General features: G+C 37.2%; 1 protein-coding gene across 1 annotated transcript in view; it reads left to right on the plus strand.

Annotated features, from left to right (window-relative positions):
• Window positions 1-346: 346 nt before the first annotated feature.
• RIT2 (Ras like without CAAX 2) overlaps window positions 347-22,391 on the plus strand; it is a gene marked incomplete at its 3' end in the record, with an annotated part of 597,419 nt that continues 575,374 nt past the window's right edge. Inside the window, 1 exon segment of the mRNA XM_032603705.1 lies at window positions 347-449. Coding sequence (XP_032459596.1) covers window positions 347-449 — 103 coding nt within the window.

Raw genomic sequence — 22,391 nt, forward strand, 5'->3', positions numbered from 1 at the left:
ATAGGGGAAAATCTTCCTTACTTCCATTTGAGGAATATGAACAGATACGTTAAACATTGAGATTAAAGCCAATTCATTAGCTAAATTTTCCTCTCTGTGTCCATTGATATTTGGCAAGCCATTCATTTATTTACTGTAAAAGGACATTTCAATGTACTCCTTTCTCTTAACCAATATTGAAATAAGTGTACCAGAGGAATAAAAGCACCAAGAACACAACTGACATGGCAATTTGTGTGCTTTACCACCAAATCAGAAAGGCTGACATAGAGTAGCAGAATGGTGGGACAGATAACCAGAGAGGCAACATTTTTCTTCTTTTTTCTCCTCTGATTCCTCTGGTAAGATGGAGGTAGAAAATGAAGTCAGCTGTTCCCCCAGGAGGTCATCAGTCAGGGCCAGAGAGTACACAGAGGTAATGCTGGGAGCAGGAGGAGTTGGTAAAAGCAGTGAGTTTTAATACCAAATGATGGGATCTCTATAGAGGCAACCTTATAGAGTGAATAATAATAACAACAACAACAAAAACAACAATCCTGATGCTGCCATAGGTTAGTTAGCTGTGGCTGTTAAATACCAAGTATTTGGCAAAACGTTTAAAAGCATAAGGACTGTAAAAGGAAGGCTGATTGAGAATAGAGAGACAGCAGGTGACAACATATAGAACTTTAAGAAAATCATTTTTTCCTTTGTCTTCCTGCTGGGTGACATTTGATCTTAATTTATATGTCTTTTTAAAAATATTAATATGATATTTATGAAATAGCCATGGTATGAGAAAAATGTGCTCCTGATCACAAAAATGCTCACATAAAGAAAGAAGTGTTATGAATAGTCAATGAAATATATATACAAACATAGACACACATATTATTGCTGATTGTTGTGTTTGTTTCTCTGATTAGGAATTTCCTGTCTCCTTTTTCTTATCTGTGATTTGACATAGTATGCATGGACTTTGGATACCAAAAGGAAAGTTGTTTTTAGAAGGTTACAGGAGTTTAAGAAACTATATTCATTGTGGGACCTATGCAGGGTGATCAAACCAAATTTTATGGTTAATGAATTAAAAGAGAAAGCTACAAGAATAAAGAAATACAGAGTATTAATGAAGGTAAAGACTGGTAATTTGGGTTTTTTTGATACATAAGAAACAGAAGTTGTCAGTGGTTGGGTTTCTGGAGGAGCTTACAAGGCTGAATATAACAAATTAAAGAAATAGGATTGGCTGGCAAGATGGCAGAGTAGAAGAACGTGAGCTTATACTTTCTTATAAAAACATCAAAATCACAATTAACTGCTGCACGACCATTGACAAAAAAAAAAAGAAAAGAAAAGAAAAGAAAAAAAGCTGGAATCTACCAAAAGCAATATCCTACACCCAAAGACAAAAGGAAGCCACAACAAGACAGTACAAGGGGTGCAATCACTATAAAATCAAATCCTATACCTGCTGGGTGGGTGACCCACAAACTGGAAAATAATTATATCACAGAATTTCTCCCACAGGAGTGAAAGTCCTAAACCCTATGTCAGGCTTCCCAGCCTGGGAGTCTGGTAATGGGAAGAAGAGCCCCCAGAGAATCTGGCTTTGAAGGCCAGTGGGGTTTGATCACAGGAATCCACAGGATTGGGGGAAACAGAAACTCCACTTTTGGAGGGTTCATGTAAGGTCTTTTGTGCACCAGGACTCAGAGAAAAAAGAAGTGACCTCTTAAGATACTGGGCCAACTACCTACTTGCTAGTATTGGAGGGTCTCCTGCAGAGATGGGGGTTAGGTGCTGTGACTCACTGTAGGGACAAAGACAATGGCAGTCGTAGTTCTGATGAGTACTCATTGACATGAGCCCTCCTGGAGGCAACCATTTTCTCCTCAAGACCTAACCCCACCTAACAAACAGTAGGCTCCAGTGCTGGGATGCCTCAGGCCAAACTACGAACAGGGCAGGAACACAGCCCCACCTATCAACAGAGAGGCTACTTAAAGTCTTACTGAGCACAGCCCTACCCACCAGAGGGACAAGATCCAGCTCCACCCACCAGTGGGCAGGAACCAGACTATCTCACCAGGAAGCCAGCACAAGCCTCTAAGACAGCCTCATCCACAAGAAGACAGACAGCAGAAGTAAGAAGAACTACAATTCTGTAGCCTACGTAAACCACAATCACAGAAAGTTAGACAAAATGAGATGGCAGAGTAATATGTCCCAGATAAAGGAACAAGATAAAACCTGAGAGCAACTAAGTGAAGTGCACACAGGCAATCTGTCAGAAAAAGAATTCAGAGTAATGATAGTGAAGATGATCCAAGATATCAGAAAAAAGCATGTAGACACAGATAGAGAAGATGCAAGAAATGTTTAACAAAGACCTAGAAGAACTAAAGAACAAATAAACAGAGATAAACAATACAATAATTGAAATGAAAAATACACTAGAAGGACTCAAAAACACAGTAACTAAGCAGGAGAATGAATGGTGGGAATCACTGCTGCAGAACAGAATAAAGAAAAAAGAATGAAGTGAAATGAACACAGTCTAAGAGACTTCTGGGACAACATTAAACACACCAACATTTACACTATAGGGGTCCCAGAAGGAGAAGAGAGAGATAAAGGGCCTGAGAAAATATTTGAAGCGATAATAGCTGAAAACTTCCCTAACATGGGAAAAGTAACAGTCACCTAAGTCCAGGAAGCACAGAAAGTCCAGGCAGGATAAACCTAGAGAGGAATACACTGATACACAGAGTAATCAAATTGATAAAATTAAAGGCAAAAAAAAAAAAAAAAATTAAAGACAAAGAAAAATATTGAAAGCAACAGGGGAAAATAAAGAAATAACTTACAAGGGAACTCCCATAAATTTATCAGCTGATTTCTCAGCAGAAACTGCAGACAAGAAGGGAGTGGTATTTAAAAAGATGAAAGGGAAGATCCTACAAGAAAAAATACTCTACCCAGCAAGGCTCTCATTCAGATTTGATGGAGAAATCAAAAGCTTTACAGACAAGCAAAAGCTAAGAGAATCCAGCACCACCAGACAAGCTTTGTGACAAATGCTAAAGGAATTTCTTCTCTACTCTCTAAGCAGAAAAGAAAAAGCCACTACTAGAAACAAGAAAATTATGAATGAAAAAGCTCACCAGTAAAGGCAAATATACAGTAAAGGTAGAAAATTATCTGCACACAAATATGTTATCAATACCAGAAATTGTGAGAAAAAGGAGAGCACAAATGCAGGATATTGGAAATGCATTTGAAATTAAAAGACCAGCATCTTAAAATAATCCTGTTTATGTATAGACTGCTATATCAAAATCTCATGGTAACCACAAGCTGAAAACCTACAATAGATACAAACAAAAAGAAAAAAATCCAAACACAACATTAAAGTTAATTATCAAGTCACAAGAGAAGGGAACAAAAAAGAAAGGGAAGAAAAAAGACTGACAAAAACAAATCCATAAAAATCAAGAAAATGGCAATAGGAACATATATATTAATTACCTTAAATGTAAATGGATTAAGTGCTCCAACAAAAAGACATAGACTGGCTGAATGGATACAAAAATAAGAACATTCTCTAGGATTGATCACATGATGGACCACAAAGCAAGCCTCAGTAAATTTAAGAAAACTGAAATCATATCAAGCACCTTTTGCAACCACAATGCTATGCGATTAGAAATCAACTACAAGGAAAAAAAAAAACTGTAAAAAACACAAATACGTGGAGGCTAAACAATATGCTACTAAGCAACAAATGGATCACTGAAGAAATCAAAGAGGAAATCAAAAAATACCTAGAGACAAATGAAAATGAAAGCATGACAATCCAAAATCTGTGGGACATGGCAAAAGCTGTTCTAAGAAGGAAGTTTATAGAAATACAATCTTAGCTCAGGAAACAAGAAAAATCACAAATAAACAAAATAATCTTATACCTAAAGCAACTAGAGAAAGAAGAATAAACAAAACCTAAAGTTAGTAGAAGGAAAGAATCATAAAGACCAGAGTAGAAATAAATGAAATAGAGACAAAGAAAACAATAGAAAAAATCAATGAAACTAAGAGCTGGTTCCTTGAAAAGATAAACACAATTGATAAAGCTGTAGCCAGAGTCATCAAGAGAAAAAGGGAAAGGGCTTGATAAAATTAGAAATGAAAAAGAAGAAGTTACAATGGACACCACAGAAATACAAAGGATCATCAGAGACTACTACAAGCAACTATACAGTAATAAAATGGACAACCTAGAAGAGATGGACAATTTCCTAGAAAGGTAAAACCTTCTAAGACTGAACCAGGAAGAAAGAGAAAATATGAATAGACTAATCACAAGTACTGAAATTGAAACTGAGATTTAAAAGTTTCCAAAAAACAAAAGTCCAGGACCAGATGGCTTCACAGGTGAATTCTATCAAACATTTAGAGAAGAGTTAACCTCTATCATTCTGAAACTCTTCCAAAAAGTTGCTGAAGAAGGAATACTTCCAAACTCATTCTATGAGGTCAGCATCACCCTGCTATCCAAACAAGATAAAGATATCACACACACACACACACAAAGTTACAGGCCAATATCACTTATGAACATAGACACAAAAATCCTCAACAAAATACTAGCAAATAGAAACCAGTGGTACATTAAAATGATCATACACCATGATCAAGTGGGATTTATCTCAGGGATGCAATGTTTTTCAATAATCACAAGTCAATCAATGTGATATATCACATCAACAAATTGAAGAACAAAAATGTTATGATCATTTCAATATATACAGAAAGTCTTTTGACAAAATTCAACACCCACATATCATAAAAACTCTCCAGAAAGTGGGCATAGAGGGAACTTACCACCATGTAATAAAGGCTATACATGAGAAACCTACAACTAACATCAAACTCACTGGTTAGAAACTGAAATAAAACCTCTTAGATCAGAAACAAAACAAGGATAGCCACTGTCACCACTTTTATTCAAAATAGTTTTGGATGTCCTAGCCATGGCAATCAGAGAAGAAAAAAAAAAATGTAAAAGGAATCCAAATTGGAAAAGAAGTATAACTGCCATTGTTTGCAGATGACATGATACTATACATAGAAAATATAAAGCTGCTACCAGAAAACTACCAGAGATCAACAATGAATTTGGTAAAATTGCAGGATAAAAATTAATACACAGAAATATTTTGCACTGCATTTTTTTTCTTTTTCTTTCTTTCTTTCTTTATTTTTTTTTTTTTGCGGTACGCGGGCCTCTCACTGTTTTGGCCTCTCCCACTGCAGAACACAGGCTCCAGACACGCAGGCTCAGCGACCATGGCTCATGGGCCTGGCCGCTCCATGGCATGTGAGATCTTCCCAGACTGGGGCACGAACCCATGTCCCCTGCATCAGCAGGAGGACTCTCAACCACTGCGCCACCAGGGAAGCCCTGCACTGCATTCTTATACACTAAAAATGAAAGATCAGAAAGAGAAATTAAGGAAACAACCCATTTACCATTTCAACAAAAAGAATAAAATACCTAGGAATAAACCTACCTAAGGAGACAAAAGTCCTGTACTCTGAAAACTATAAGACACTGATGAAAGAAATTGAACATGATGCAAACATATGGAAAGATATACCATGTTCTTAAATTGGAAGAATCAATATTGTGAAAATGACTATACTACCCTAGGCAATCTACAGATTCAATGCAATCCCTATCAAATTACCAATGGCATTTTTAACAGAACTAGAACAAAATATTTTACAATTTATATGCAGATCCAAAAGATCCCAAATAGCAAAAGTATTATTGAGAAAGAAAAACAGAGCTAGAGGAATCAGGCTCCCTGACTTCAGAATATAATACAAAGCTACATTCATCAAACAGTATAGTACTGGCAGAAAAACAGACATATAGATCACTGAAACAGTATAGAGAGTCCAGAGATAAACCCACACACCTATGGTCAATTAATCTACAACAAAGGAGGCAAGATTATAAAATGGAGAAAAGACAGTCTCTTCAATAAGTGGTGCTGGGAAAACCGGGCAGCTACATGCAAAAGAATGAATTAGAACACACCCGAGAACTTCTGCTGCCACTGTCCTTGTCCCCATGGTGAACAGAGCCACCCCCCGCCTCTGCAGGAGAACCTCTAACACTAGCAGCTCACAGGGAGACATTCTGACAATGCTCACCCATGAATGGCTGCAGAAAAGAAGAAATTAATACATCCCCTCCCGAATGCTATCCAAGCCAGGAGATATTTTTTTACTTTAGGAATCAGGAAGATGGCAAAAGAGTAAGATGGAGAGATCACCTTCCTCCCTACAGATACACCAGAAATATATCTATACATGGAACAACTCCTAGAGAACACCTACTGAAGGCTGGCAGAAGACCTCAGACCTCCCAAAAAGCAAGAAACTCCCCACGTACCTGGGTAGGGCAAAAGAAAAAGAGAATTAAAAAAAAGAGAATAAACAGAGACAAAAGAATAGGGACAGGACCTGCACCAGTGGGAGGGAGCTGTGAAGGAGGAAAGGTTTCCACACACTAGGAGCCCCTTCACGGGCAAAGACTGTGGGTGGCAGAGGGGGGAAGCTTCAGAGCCGTGGAGGAGAGTGCAGCCACAGGGGTGCAGAGGGCACAGTGGAGAGATTCTTGCACAGAGGATCAGTGCCTATCGGGACTGACCAGCCCGAGAGACTTGTCTGCTTACCTGCCGGGGTGGGCGGGCCTGGGAGTTGAGGCTCAGGCTTCGGTCGGAGCGCAGGGAGAACACTGGGGTTGGCAATGTGAACACAGCCTGCAGAGGGTTAGTGCACCACGGCTAGCTGGGAGGGAGTCTGGGGAAAAGTCTGGACCTGCCGATGAGGGAAGAGACTTTCTTCCCTCTTTGTTTCCTGGTGCGTGAGGAGAGGGGATTAAGAGTGCTGCTTAAAGGAGCTCCAGAGACAGGAGTGAGCCGTGGCTAACTGCACGGACCCCAGAGTTGGGCATGAGACACTAAAGCTGCTGCTGCCGCCACCAAGAAGCTTGTGTGCGAATACAGGTCACTATCCACACCTCCCTTCCAGGGAGCCTGTGCAGCTGGCCACTGCCATGGTCCCGGGATCCAGGGACAACTTCCCCGGGAGAATGCACGGCATGCTTCAGGATGGTGCAACGTCCCGCTGGCCTCTGCTGCTGCAGGCTCACCCGGCATTTGCACCCCTCCCTCCCACTGGCCTGAGTGAGCCAGAGTCACTGAAGCAGCTGCTCCTTTAACCCCGTCCTGTCTGAGTGAAGAAGAGACACCCTCTGGAGACCTACATGCAGAGGCAGGGCCAAATCCAAAGCTGAGCCCTGGGAGCTTTGCGAACAAAGAAGAGAAAGGGAAATCTCTCCCAGCAGCCTCAGAAACAGCAGATTAAAGCTCCACAATCAACTTGATGTACACTGCATCTGTGGAATACATGAATAGACATGGAATTATCCCAAAATGAGGAGATGGACTTTGAGAGCAAGATTTATTATTTTTTCCGCTTTTGCTCTTTTTGTGAGTGTGTATGTGTATGTTTCTGTGTGAGATATTGTCTGTATAGCTTTGCTGTAACCATTTGTCCTAAGGTTCTATCCGTCCATTTTTTTGTCTGTTTGTTTCACTTAAAAAATTTTTTTTCTTAATAATTATTTTTCATTTTAATACTTTATTTTATCTTACTTTTTATTTTATCCTCTTTCCTCTCTTTCTTTTTTTCTTTCTTCCTTTCTTTCTTTCTTCCTCTCTTTCTACATATTTCTCACTTCTATTCTGAGCTGTGTGGATAAAAGGCTCTTGGTGCTGCAGCCAGGAGTCAGTGTTGTTGCTCTGAGGTGGGAGAGCCAACTTCAGGACACTGGTCCACAAGAGACCTCCCAGCTCCACATAATATCAAATGGCAAATATCTCCCAGAGATCTCGATCTCAACAACAGCACCCAGCTTCACTCAACGACCAGCAAGCTACAGTGCTAGAAACCGTATGCCAAACAGCTAGCAAGACAGGAACAAAACCCCACCCATTAGCAGAGAGGCTGCCTAAAACCATAATAAGTCCACAGACACCCTAAAACACACGGTCAGACGTGGATCGGCCCAACAGAAAGAAAAGATCCAGCCTCATCCACCAGAACACAGGCACTAGTCCCCTCCACCAGAAAGCCTACACAATCCACTGAACCAACTCTAGCCATTGGGGACAGACACCAAAAACAATGGGAACTATGAACCTGCAGCCTGCAAAAAGGAGACCCCAAACACAGTAAGATAAGCAAAATGAGAAGACAGAAAAACACACAGCAGATGAAGGAGCAAGATAAAAGCCCACCAGACTTAATAAATGAAGAGGAAATAAGCAGTCTACCTGAAAAAGACTTCAGAATAATTATAGTAAAGATGATCCAAAATCTTGGAAATAGAGAAAATGCAAGAAACATTTAACAAGGACCTATAAGAACTAAAGATGAAACAAGCAACGAAGAACAACACAATAAATGAAATTAAAAATACTGTAGATGGGATCAATAGCAGAATAACTGAGGCAGAAGAACGGATAAGTGACCTGGAAGATAAAATAGTGGAAATAACTACTGCAGAGCAGAATAAAGAAAAAAGAATGTAAAGAACTGAGGACAGTCTCAGAGACTTCTGGGACAACACTAAACACACCAACATTCAAATTATAGGGGTTCCAGAAGAAGAAGAGAAAAAGAAAGAGATTGAGAAAATATTTGAAGAGATTATAGTTCAAAACTTCCTTAATGTGGGAAAGGAAATAGTTAATCAAGTCCAGGAACACAGAGAGTCACAAACAGGATAAATCTAAGGAGGAACACACCAAGACACATATTGATCAAACTGTCAAAAATTAAATACAAAGAAAACATATTAAAAGCAGCAAGGGAAAAACAACAAATAACACACAAGGGAATCCCCATAAGGTTAACAGCTGATCTTTCAGCAGAAGCTCTGTAAGCCAGAAGAGGCTGGCAGGACATATTTAAAATGATGAAGGAGAAAAACCTACAACCAGGATTACTCTACCCAGCAAAGATCTCATTCAGATTTGATGGAGAAATTAAAACCTTTACAGACAAGCAAAAGCTGAGAGACTTCAGCACCACCAAACCAGCTTTGTAACAAATGCTAAAGGACCTTCTCTAGGCAAGAACCAAAAGAGAAGGAAAAATCCTACATTAAGAAACCCAAAACAATTAAAATAGGAGTAGAAACATACATATTGATAATTACCTTAAATGTAAATGGATTAAATGCTCCCACTAAAAGACACAGACTGGCTGAATGGATACAAAAATAAGACCCATATATATACTGTCTACAAGAGACCCACTTCAGACATAGAGACACATACAGACTGAAAGTGAGGAGATGGAAAAAGATATTCCATGCAAATGGAAACCAAAAGAAAGCTGGAGAGAAGCAACACTCATATCAGACAAAATAGACTTCAAAATAAAGACTATTAGAAGAGACAAAGGAGGACACTACATAATGATCAAGGGATCGATCCAAGAAGAAGATATAACAATTGTAAATATTTAGGCACCCAACATAGGAACACCTCAATACTTAAGGCAAATACTAACAGCCAGAAAAGGGGAAATCGACAGTAACATAATCATAGTAGGGAACTTTAACACCCCACTTTCACCAATGGACAGATCATCCAAAATAAAATAAATAAGGAAATACAAGCTTTAAATGATACATTAAACACTATGGACTTAACTGATATTTATAAGACATTCCATCCAAAACCAACAGAATACACATTTTTCTCAAGTTCCCATGGAACATTCTCCAGGATAGATCATGTCTTGGGTTACAAATCTAGCCATGGTAAATTTAAGAAAATTGAAATCGTATCAAGTATCTTTTCTGACAACAACACTATGAGACTAGATATCAATTACAAGGAAAGATCTGTAAAACATACAAACACATGGAGGTTAAACAATGCAGTACTTAATAACAAAGAGATCCCTGAAGAAATCAAAGAGGAAATAAAAAAATACCTAGAAACAAATGACAATGGAGACACGACGAACCAAAACCTATGGGGTGCAGCAAGAGCAGTTATAAGAGGGAAGTTTATAGCAGTACAATCCTACCTTAATAAACAGGAAATATCTTGAATAAACAACCTAACGTTGCACTTATAGCAATTAGAGACAGAAGAACAAAAAAACCCAATGTTAGTGGAAAGAAAGAAATTATAAAAATCAGATCAGAAATAAATGAAGAAGAAATGAAGGAAATGATAGCAAAGATCAATAAAACTAAAAACTGGTTCTTTGAGAAGATAAACATAATTGATAACCCATTAGCCAGACTCATCAAGGAAAAAAGGGAGACAACTCAAGTAAATAGAATTAGAAATGAAAAAGGGAAAGTAACAACTGACACTGCAGAAATACAAAAGGTCATGAGAGATTACTACAAGCAGCTCTATGCCAATAAAACGGACAAACTGGAAGAAATGGACAAATTCTTAGAAATGCATAACTGCCAAGACTGAATCAGGAAGAAATAGAAAATATGAACAGACCAATCACAAGCACTGAAATTGAAACTGTGATTAAAAATTTTGCAACAAACAAAAGCCCAGGACCAAATGGCTTCACAGGCGAATTCTATCAAGCATTTAGAGAAGAGATAACACCTACCCTTGTCAAACTCTTCCAAAATATAGCAGAGGGAGGAACACTCCCAAACTCATTCTACGAGGCCACCATCACCCTGATACCAAAATCAGACAAAGATGTCACAAAGAAAGAAAACTACATTCTAATATCACTGATCAACATAGATGCAAAAATCCTCAACAAAATACTAGCAAACAAAATCCAACAGCACATTAAAAGGATCATACAGCATGATGAAGTGGGGTTTATTCCAGGAATGCAAGGATTCTTCAATATACGCAAATCAATCAATGTGAGAAACCATGTTAAAAAATTGAAGGAGAAAAACCATATGATCATCTCAATAGATGCAGAAAAGCTTTCGACAAAATTCAACACCCATTTATGATAAAAACCCTGCAGAAAGTAGGCATAGAGGGAACTTTCCTCAACATAATAAAGGCCATATATGACAAACCCACAGCCAATATCATCCTCAATGGTGAAAAACTGAAAGTATTTTCAATAAGATCAGGAGCAAGACAAGGCTGCCTACTCTCACCACTCTTATTCAACATAGTTTTGGAAGTTTTAGCCACAGCAATCAGAGAAGAAAAGGAAATAAAAGGAATCCAAATCAGAAAGGAAGAAGTGAAGCTGTCACTGTTTGAAGATGACATGATACTATAAATAGAGAATCCTAAAGATGCTACCAGAAAACTAAGTAGAGCTAATCAATGAATTTGGTAAAGTAGCAGGATACAAAATTAATGCACAGAAATCTCTGGCATTCCTATACACTAATGATGAAAAATCTGAAAGTGAAAGCAAGAAAACACTCCCATTTACCATTGCAACAAAAGAATAAAATATCTAGGAAAAAACCTACCTAAGGAGACAGAAGAACTGTATGCAGAAAATTATAAGACACTGATGAAAGAATTTAAAAATGATACAAATAGATGCAGAGATATATCATGTTCTTGGATTGGAAGAATCAACATTGTGAAAATGACTCTATTACCCAAAGCAATCTACAGATTCAATGCAATACCTATCAAACTACCACTGGCATTTTTCACAGAACTAGAACAAAAAATTTCACAATTTGTATGGAAACACAAAAGACCCCGAATAGCCAAAGCAATCTTGAGAATGAAAAACTGAGCTGGAGGAATCAGGCTCCCTCACTTCAGACTATACTACAAAGCTACAGTAATCAAGACCGTATGGTACTGGCACAAAAACAGAAAGATAGATCAATGGAATAGGATAGAAAGCCCAGAGATAAACCCACGCACATATGTTCACCTTATTTTTGGTAAAGGAGGCAGGAATGTACATTGGAGAAAGAAAACCTCTTCAATAAGTGGTGCCGGGAAAACTGGACAGGCACAAGTAAAAGTATGAGAGTAGATCACTCCCTAACACCATACACAAAAATAAGTTCAAAACGGATTAAAGACCTAAATGTAAGGCCGGAAACTATCAAACTGTTAGAGGAAAACATAGGCAGAACACTCTAAGACATAAATCACAGCAAGATCCTTTTTGACCCATCTCCCAGAGAAATGGAAATAAAAACAAAAATAAAGAAATGGGACCTAATGAAACCTCAAAGCTTTTGCACAGCAAAGGAAACCGTAAACAAGACCAAAAGACAACCCTCAGAATGGGAGAAAATATTTGCAAATGAAACAAATGACAAAATGACAAAGGATTAATCTCCAAAATTTACAAGCAGCTCATGCAGCTCAATAACAAAAAAACAAACAACCCAATCCAAAAATGGGCAGAAGACCTAAATAGACATTTCTCCAAAGAAGATACAGACTGCCAACAAAGACATGAAATAATGCTCAATATCATTAATCCTTAGAGAAATGCAAATGAAAACTACAATGAGATATCATCTCACACCAGTCAGAATGGCCATCATCAAAAAATCTAGAAAAAATGAATGCTGGAGAGAGTGTGGAGAAAAGGGAACACTCTTGCACTCCTGGTGAGAATGTGAATTGGTGGAGAAACTATGGAGAATGGTATGGAGGTTCCTTAAAAAACTACAAATAGAACTACCATATGACCCAGCAATCCCACTACTGGGCATATACCCTGAGAAAACCGTAATTCAGAAAGGGTCATGTACCATAATGTTCATTGCAGCTCTATTTACAATAGCCAGGACATGGAAACAACCTAAGTGTCCATCAATCGGCTGAATAGATAAAGAAGATGTAGCAAATATATACGATGGAATATTACTGAGCCATAGAAAGAAACAAAATTGAGCTCTTTGTAATGAGATGAATGGATGTAGAGTCTGTCATACAGAGTGAAATAGGTCAGAAAGAGAAAGACAAGTGCCGTATGCTAACACATGTCTATGGAATTTAAGAAAAGAAAAAATCATCATGAAGAACTTAGGGGTAAGACAGGAATAAAGACAGAGACCTACTAGAGAATGGACTTTAGGATATGGGGAGGGGGATGGGTAAACTGTGACAATGTGAGAGAGTGACATGGACATATATACACTACCAAACCTAAAGTAGATAGCTAGTTGGAAGCAGCCACATAGCACAGGGAGATCAGTTTGGTGTTTTGTGACCATCTAGAGTGGTGGGATATGGAGGGTGTGAGGGAGGGAGATGCAAGAGGGAAGAGATATAGGAACATATGTATATGTATAACTGATTCACTTTGTTATAAAATAGAAACTGGCACACCATTGTAAAGCAATTATATTCCAATCAAGTTGTTAAAAAAATAAAAGTTACTTTGAAGAAAAAAAGTACTCTCCCTCATACCGTACACAAAAATAAAGTAAAAATGGATTAAAGACTTAATGTAAGACCTGATACTCTAAAACTCTTAGAGGAAAACATAAGCAGATCACTGTCTAACATAAATCACAGCAAGGTCTTTTTTGATCCACCTCCTAAAGTAATCAAAATAAAAACAAAGATAAACAAATGGGACCTAATTAAACTCAAAAGCTTTTGCACAGTGCAAGAGCCATAAACAAAACAAAAAAAACAACTTACAGAATTGGAGAAAATATTTGCAAATAATGTACCTGCCAAAGGATTACTCTCCATAATTTATGAACAGTTCATGTGGCTCAATATCAAAAAAACAAATAACCCAACAAAAAATGGGCAGAAGACCTAAACAGAATTTCTTGGCTGGCCAAGATGAACATGAAAAGATGTTCAACATCACTAATTATTAGAGAAATGCAAATCAAAGCTACAAAGAGGTATTACCTCACACCAGTCTGAATGGCCATCATTGAAAAATTTAAAAACAATAAATACTGGAGATGGTGTGGAGTAAAGGGAATACTCCTACACTGTTTGTGGGAATGTAAACTGTTACTGTCACTATGAAGAACTGTATGGAGATTCCTTAAAAACTAAAATAAGAGCTACCGTATGATCCAGCAATTCCACTCCTGTCATATATCCAGAGAAAAACATGGTTTGAAAGGATATATGTGCTCCAATGTTCACTGCAGTGATGTTTACAAAAGCCAAGCCATGGAAGCAACCTAAATTTCCATCAGCAGATGAATGGATACAGATGTGGTACATGTATACAATGGAGTATTACTCAGCCTTTAAAAAGAATGAAATAATGACATTTGCAGCAACATGGATGGATCTGGAGATTATCACACTAAGTGAAGTAAGTCAGGCAGAGAAAGACAAATATCATATGATATTGCTTACATGTGGAATCTAAAAAAATGGAAATAATACAAATTTACAAAGCAGAAATAGACTCACAGACTTAGAGAATGAGATTTTGGTTACCGGGGGGGAAGACTTGGTGTGGGGGAGAGATAGATTGGGAGTTTAGGATTGACATGTGTACACTACTATATTTAAAATAGGTAACCAACAAGGACCTACTGCATAACACAGGGAATGCTGCTCAATATTCTGTAAATACCTAAATGGGAAAAGAATATGAAAAATAATAGATACATATATATGTATAACTGAATCTCTTTGCAGTATGCCTGGAACTAACACAATAGTGTTAATCAACTGTGCTCCAATATATATTAAAAATTTTAAGAATAAAGAAATAGATATGTAGTAGGCTTTGAGGTGATTAAATGTTGACTATCTTGAGGCTACGGATATCACTAGAAAATAAACAGGTAAATATAACTTTTTATATAAATATAAAAAGACCCCCATGGAGAATATATCTTTGGGGATGCCAAAAGAAAGGAGAAATATTCGAGTTAGCATGGAAAAGATATATACAAAAGACTCAATAGTTTTAGTGCTTTACAAAAGGACTCAAAGTCGAGGCAACATTCTTGGCATACCAAAGAATAGTATAATCCCCATAAAGCTGATTATTTTTGTGGTGGGTCCACAGGTGATAAGAAAATTGATCCATAAAGAAGAGGAAAAAGGAATATTCCTTTCACAGACAGCAAAGGTAAAGAGATTGGAACAGTAGCAAGAGACACAAAATTAAACACCTTAACACCCTTCCAGCCCCACCCAAAAAATAACAAAACACAGGGATAAGTAAAAAGAAAATAAATAGGTAGATCTGGATGTGGTCAATCACTAAATGCTTGTCAGTGTGAAGTGAAAACTTCACAACTGTATGTGAATGAGGAATTTTCTAAAAGGTTTCCTTTAAAAAGATGTAATAGTTTGAAGGAGCATGAATCAAAATAGGTAAGGATTAGGGAGGGAGGTAAGGTTGAAGGATGAAAAGAATATAATCCATATAAAATAAAACTATATTTTGAGAGAATACAGTAAGTCTGACTCAATGAGGAAGAACAATATGAAAATAAAATGGAGAGATGAGAGAGAAAAAGATCTAAGTAAAAGGTGACGGCCTAATCAACAGAATTGTCATGAGCAGTATGTGAGGTCAGAGAGGTGCTGTGTGGGTCCCATAACGTGCCCATGTAGTCCCCTTTTTTCGCTGACTTGATATTTTCTTGTTTCACCAGGAGCTTGGGAGATGTGGGAATAGAGCGACTAGTTTTCAGTCACTTATTCCAGGGAAATGGAACTTGGAGAGATGTTGGATAGGAGCATCCTTCAGCAATATACTTACCCTGGAGGTGATATTTTCTATTTTGACCCCGCCTCAGTATTAATTGTACTGACTGATCATTGTCACCATTCCAACCCCTGAAAATTTTTAACATAACAACTTGGCCAGCAGTGAGACCTGGGTTACTCTCACATTCACTATGTACCAAAGAAGTCAGTTCATAATTAAATACTTGAGCAAACTCTTCTAATGTGATAAAGACAGGAGTAGTCAGCTTACCTTAGAGATGGTTAAGAATGAAAGAGTGTAAATAGTTCAGTTGTACTGATTTTATAAATAACATACTTGGCTATAACTTCAGAAACAATTCACAGTACAGTTCCAGGCCTGGAAAATGCTGTCCTGATGGCTTGGTTTGGAATCAGAGTGATGGAATCATATCTTATCCTTTGGCTTTGCCCCTATGATGCATTTGATGTTACCAGTATATAAATGTTCAAGCATTGATTCTCAATATAACATTCTTTTGAAGGTTAAAATGTTTCCTTTCAAATGAACTGTTGATAAAATATTTTTAAAATTATAAAGCTGAAGATATGTATCAATACAGGTACAATTTACTTTCCTTCCCACAATTTGAGTGCTTATGCAAAAGGACTGTACATGCTAATTGAAGTGGGTTATATGAAGGGATTTGAAAAAGGCTGCTTTTCTGAAGAATCTAAAGAAGATGTTTCTATTTCAAATCCTAAGTTAGTTCCATGTCAGCCTTAACATGAATGAGAAACTGAATTTACTGGGACAATATGTTTTATTTTTTATTTATTTATTTATTTTTTGCGGTACGCAGGCCTCTCACTGTTGTGGCCTCTCCCATTGTGGACCACAGGCTCCGGATGCACAGGTTCAGGGGCCATGGCTCACAGGCCTAGCCACTCCACAGCATATGAGATCTTCCTGGACGGCGGCACGAACCCATGTTCCCTGCATCGGCAGGCGGACTCTCAACCACTGCGCCACCAGGGAAGCCCGGACCATATGTTTTAAATGAAGAAAATCTTGGAGATTTTCCATGCTTACTAAGAAATTAAGGTTTTTTTCTATCTATATTGTACTAAGATATAGTTTTGTGAGTAGGGAATTTTGAAAGGATTTGCAACTTTACTGGAGCACAAATTCTCACAGGATTTAAAATGTATAGGTAAATAAATAAACTGTGTGTGAGAAATTTCAAAGCTCAAGTAATTGATCAGCAAGTTATTGAGTACATACTATGCATAGGTCCTGTACTAGTTACTATAGAGGGGAAACAAGAAGGAAGTGAATATTTATGAAGCACCATTGTGTAGCAGGTATTAGCTACATTTTTTTCATGCATATATTCAATCCTTATCACAATCTGACTAGTTGTTCTCATTTTATGGACGGAAAAGCTGAAGCCCAGGGCAAAAACTTGTGCCTGGAAGTAATAACTTGTGTCATGGAGGTAATAATTTATAGACTTCTGTGAGATTTTATCTAACTCTTTTACATTATTTTTAACACCCTGGAGAGGAAGAGAAAGAGTTCTATCAGTCACTATTAAGAAGAAAATAGGGCTGTTCGTATTTCATTCTCTACCTCCTGAAGGTTATATTTAGAAGAGATCTAAACCCTCTGGACTAACACTGTCTTTTATACATTCATGCCTTTTTAATATTTAAATTAATATAATTGAACATTATATATTATATCCTATATAAATAAAAATGTGTTTACTTTGTTTTATATGTGAAACATTACACCTAATATTATCTAAGAATTCTATAAGTGCTGAGAAAACAGGATAAACCAGAGTCACCACTGTATTTGAAAGATGGTGAAACTGAGGCCCCAGAAGTTGAAGGGACTTGCCAAATTCATGTACACAGTAGTATCAGAGTCACATTTAGAATAAAGACTTCATGACCCCCATTTAAGCTGTTTTTGTACTACACATAAATTTTTACACAGGGTAAGCTAAATAAAAGTTGAACAAATTATCCAATGAATTTCATGTAACTTGGGCCCATTCTTAGATTTCTCTCTTTGTTCCACTGCCTACCATCCCTTCCCCTTGCTCAAAAAACAAAACAAATATAAAATCTCACAGCTATACTTTAAGATTTAAATGGAGTTTTTAAAAACCCTATAAGTGTTTTAAATATTGATTTTTCTATGTGTTTGTGGTTTGATATATAAAGGTTGTTCTTCAGTGATAGAGCATGATTAGGGTCCACTTAATTTCCCTGCATTCACATCTGGTTCTTCCAGTGCAGACTCAGGTTTTTCAGCAAATCTTACTCAGTAATTATAAGATTTTACTTTCCAAAATGTATTTTATGTATTATGATTTTTAATCTTATTTGAGGATAAATAGGATAAATCTTATTATAAAATAAGATTTTATAATCTTATTTGAGAAGGCAAATAAATGATCTATTCCCTATGTTCACATGAGACATCTGAGGTCCAGAAATGTTAACAGATTTGTTCAGGAGTACACAGAAGTAAGTAAGAACTATGAAAGGAATTCAAGTTTTCTAACAATAAATTATTTCTTCACCAAATTTCATGCGAAAAGTAGAGAAATATCCAAATATCAGATGAGATCTACATGTTCTTCTCTAGTTCTGGGACACATCTTGAAATTACCTTGATAAAATTTTGTCAAGTGCAAAGTATGTATGAAATATTATACAAGTCATTGGGCAGGGAGAGAGTGTTATTCCTACATACTGTTCCTGACATGACCTCTTCCCTCTAGGAGTTCAACATCTCATGGGAGAAAATAATGTATACTATAATAATAATGTATATTATAAAATGATAAGGTTATATTAGGACTCTGACATAGAGTTGTGGAAACTCAGGATAAGGGGTGCTAAATCTGCATGCTAAAGTTAAGAAGGAATCACAGCAGTGATGATATTTGAATTGTGTACTAAAGGATGAGAAGTATTTCTTGAGGTTGAGAACAGAAAGTAAAGGGAGTGCTGGGGGTTGAGAGTATGAGAATTTAATGGTAACAGAGCATGGAAATACAAAAAGGAATGTGAGAGTTAGTTACAATTTTTTATGAAGGGATCTTGATAGCTTGATGTCTTTTGGGGCAGTTGGAAAAACCTCTCCTGAGATTTGCTTAAAACCTATCTTAGGGAAACTGAAAGCTAAAACAAAACAAAACAAACTGAAAACATATAACTTATTAGGGAACTCAGAATTTATTAGAATGCATCCGTTGTGGATTTTTTTGTAATGGGAAAACTGATTTGTAAAGTAAGTAATCATACTCTGCCCCACACCTTTCTTCAATTTGGCTCTTTTTTACATTGAGTTTTGTGTAGCAGGATTCTATAAAATGAAAGCAATAGGGATATTTACTGCTGTAAACAGAAAGCAGCACAAAGCCAATCCTTCAACCACAAAGAATTGGTATAAGAAGGTAGAAGATCAAGCCTTTATCTGATGAATTAAATCAAGGCCAACAACCAAGTGCATGAATCACTTCCCTAAGGCACTGTCTTTTACCTCATTAGTAGAATTTTGGATCTGATAAAGCTGAATAATTGTCAAATCATGACCATGTGTTATTTGAACGTTCTGAATTGCAAAGACAAAAGAAAAGATAAACAAGGGAAAAATTAAAATATTTCAAGACTTAGTGAACCCTCTGCTGTCACCCTTAATTGTCACCACCTTAATTATACTGTAGATTATCATTCACTTGCAATATTGTCAACAAGAATTATCCAAGTCCAAATAAGGCTCAGTAGTAACGTAAATTGGTGCCTACCCACTGAAGTAATGATTGAAAGTATAATTCATGTAAAAGATGTTGACTGATAATATGTCTAAGATTATATGTACTCTATAGATTTTAACTTGATTTTAAAAAGGAGTTAGTACAGTCTTTACCAGAGAAAGGGCCTGGAGATGGATATGCTTGTATCGGTCCCTGACTACCCACATGTTGCTGGGCTCCTTCACAGTCATACATTTACCCTGGTGTCCTAAAGGCTAAAGGTCCCTCAAATTCACCTGGCCCCCATTTATTCTCTAATTTGATCTTGTGAGATAAGCATAAGTGTCTACACTTTGTATGTGAGGAAACTGAGGCCCACATAAAAAAAAAAAGTAATATGCCCAGAGAGACAGAGATATTAAATGATGGTCCTGAGGTGCCTACACATACATGTCTAAGTTCAATGGTTACACTATTTTAATTTCCTACCCTAAGAAATTTTATTTTATTTCTTGAGGATATGATACAAAGAACCTGAGTTCTAATTCAGCTGAATCTTCATAGATACATTTTATTTATTTATTTATTTTTAACATCTTTATTGGGATATAATTGCTTTACAATGGTGTGTTAGTTTCTGCCCCATAACAAAGTGAATCAGTTATACATATACATATGTTCCCATATGTCTTCCCTCTTGCGTCTCCCTCCCTCCCACCCACCCTATCCCACCCCTCCAGGCTGCCACAAAGCACCGAGCCAATATCCCTGTGCCATGCGGCTGCTTCCCACTAGCTATCTACCTTACGTCTCTTAGTGTGTATATGTCTATGACTCTCTCTCGCCCTGTCACAGCTCACCCTTCCCCCTCCCCATATCCTCAAGTCCGTTCTCCAGTAGGTCTGCGTCTTTATTCCTGTCTTACCCCTAGGTTCTTCATGACATTTTTATTTTCTTAAATTCCATATATATGTGTTAGCATACGGTATTTGTCTTTTTCTTTCTGACTTACTTCACTCTGAATGACAGACTCTAGGTCTATCCATCTCATTACAAATAGCTCAATTTCGTTTCTTTTTAAGGCTGAGTAACATTCCATTGTATATATGTGCCACATCTTCTTTATCCATTCATCCGATGATGGGCACTTAGGTTGTTTCCATCTCCGGGCTATTGTAAATAGAGCTGCAATGAACATTTTGGTACATGACTCTTTTTGAATTTCGGTTTTCTCAGGGTATATGCCCAGTAGTGGGATTGCTGGGTCATATGGTAATACTATTTGTAGTTTTTTAAGGAACCTCCATACTGTTCTCCATAGTGGCTGAACCAATTCACATTCCCACCAGCAGTGCAAGAGTGTTCCCTTTTCTCCACACCCTCTCCAACATTTATTGTTTCTAGATTTTTTGATGATGGCCATTCTGACTAGTGTGAGATGATATCTCATTGTAGTTTTGATTTGCATTTCTCTAATGATTAATGATGTTGAGCATTCTTTCATGTGTTTGTTGGCATTCTGCATATCTTCTTTGGAGAAATGTCTATTTAGGTCTTCTGCCCATTTTTGGATTGGGTTGTTTGTTTTTTTGTTACTGAGCTGCATGAGCTGCTTGTAAATTTTGGAGATTAATCCTTTGTCAGTTGCTTCATTTGCAAATATTTTCTCCCATTCTGAGGGATGTCTTTTGGTCTTGTTTATGGTTTCCTTTGCTGTGCAAAAGCTTTGAAGTTTCATTAGGTCCCATTTGTTCATTTTTGTTTTTATTTCCATTATTCTAGGAGGTGGGTCAGAAAGGATCTTGCTGTGATTTATGTCATGGAGTGTTCTGCCTATGTTTTCCTCTAAGAGTTTGACAGTTTCTGTCCTTACATTTAGGTCTTTAATCTATTTTCAGCTGATTTCTGTGTATGGTGCTAGGGAGTGATCTAATCTCATACTTTTACATGTACCTGTCCAGTTTTCCCAGTACCATTTATTGAAGAGGCTACCCTTTCTCCACTGTACATTCCTGCCTCCTTTATCAAAGATAAGGTGATGGTATGTGTGTGGGTTTCTCTCTGGGCTTTCTATCCTGTTCCATTGGTCAGTATTTCTGTTTTTGTGCCAGTACCATACTGTCTTGATTACTGTAGCTTTGTAGTATAGTCTGAAGTGAGGGAGCCTGATTCTTCTAGCTCCTTTTTTCGTTCTCAAGATTTCTTTGGCTATTCAGAGTCTTTTGTGTTTCCATACAAATTGCGAAATTTTTTGTTCTAGTTCTGTGAAAAATGCCAGTGGTAGTTTGATAGGTATTGCATTGAATCTGTAGATTGCTTTGGGTAGTAGAGTCATTTTCACAATGTTGACTTTTCCAATCCAAGAACATGGTATATCTCTCCATCTATTTGTATCATCTTTAATTTCTTTCATCAGTGTCTTATAATTTTCTGCATACAGGTCTTTCGTATCCTTAGGTAGGTTTATTCCTAGATATTTTATTCTTTTTGTTGCAATGGTAAATGGGAGTGTTTTCCTGATTTCACTTTCAGGTTTTTCATCATTAGTATATAAGAATGCCAGAGATTTCTATGCATTAATTTTGTATCCTGCTACTTTACCAAATTCATTGATAAGCTCTAGTAGTTTTCTGGTAGCATCTTTAGGATTCTCTATGTATAGTATCATGTCATCTAGAAACAGTGACAGCTTTACTTCTTCTTTTCTGATTTGGATTCCTTTTATTTCCTTTTCTTCTCTGATTGCTGTGGCTAACACTTCCAAAACTATGTTGAATAAGAGTGGTGAGAGTGGACAACCTTGTCTTGTTCCTGATCTTAGTGGAAATGCTTTCAGTTTTACACCATTGAGGATGATGTTTGCTGTGCGCTTGTCATATATGGCCTTTATTATGTTGAGGAAAGTTCCCTCTATGCC

This window comes from Phocoena sinus, chromosome 14 (genome assembly GCF_008692025.1).
Source record: "Phocoena sinus isolate mPhoSin1 chromosome 14, mPhoSin1.pri, whole genome shotgun sequence".
In the NCBI taxonomy this organism is placed as follows: domain Eukaryota; kingdom Metazoa; phylum Chordata; class Mammalia; order Artiodactyla; family Phocoenidae; genus Phocoena; species Phocoena sinus.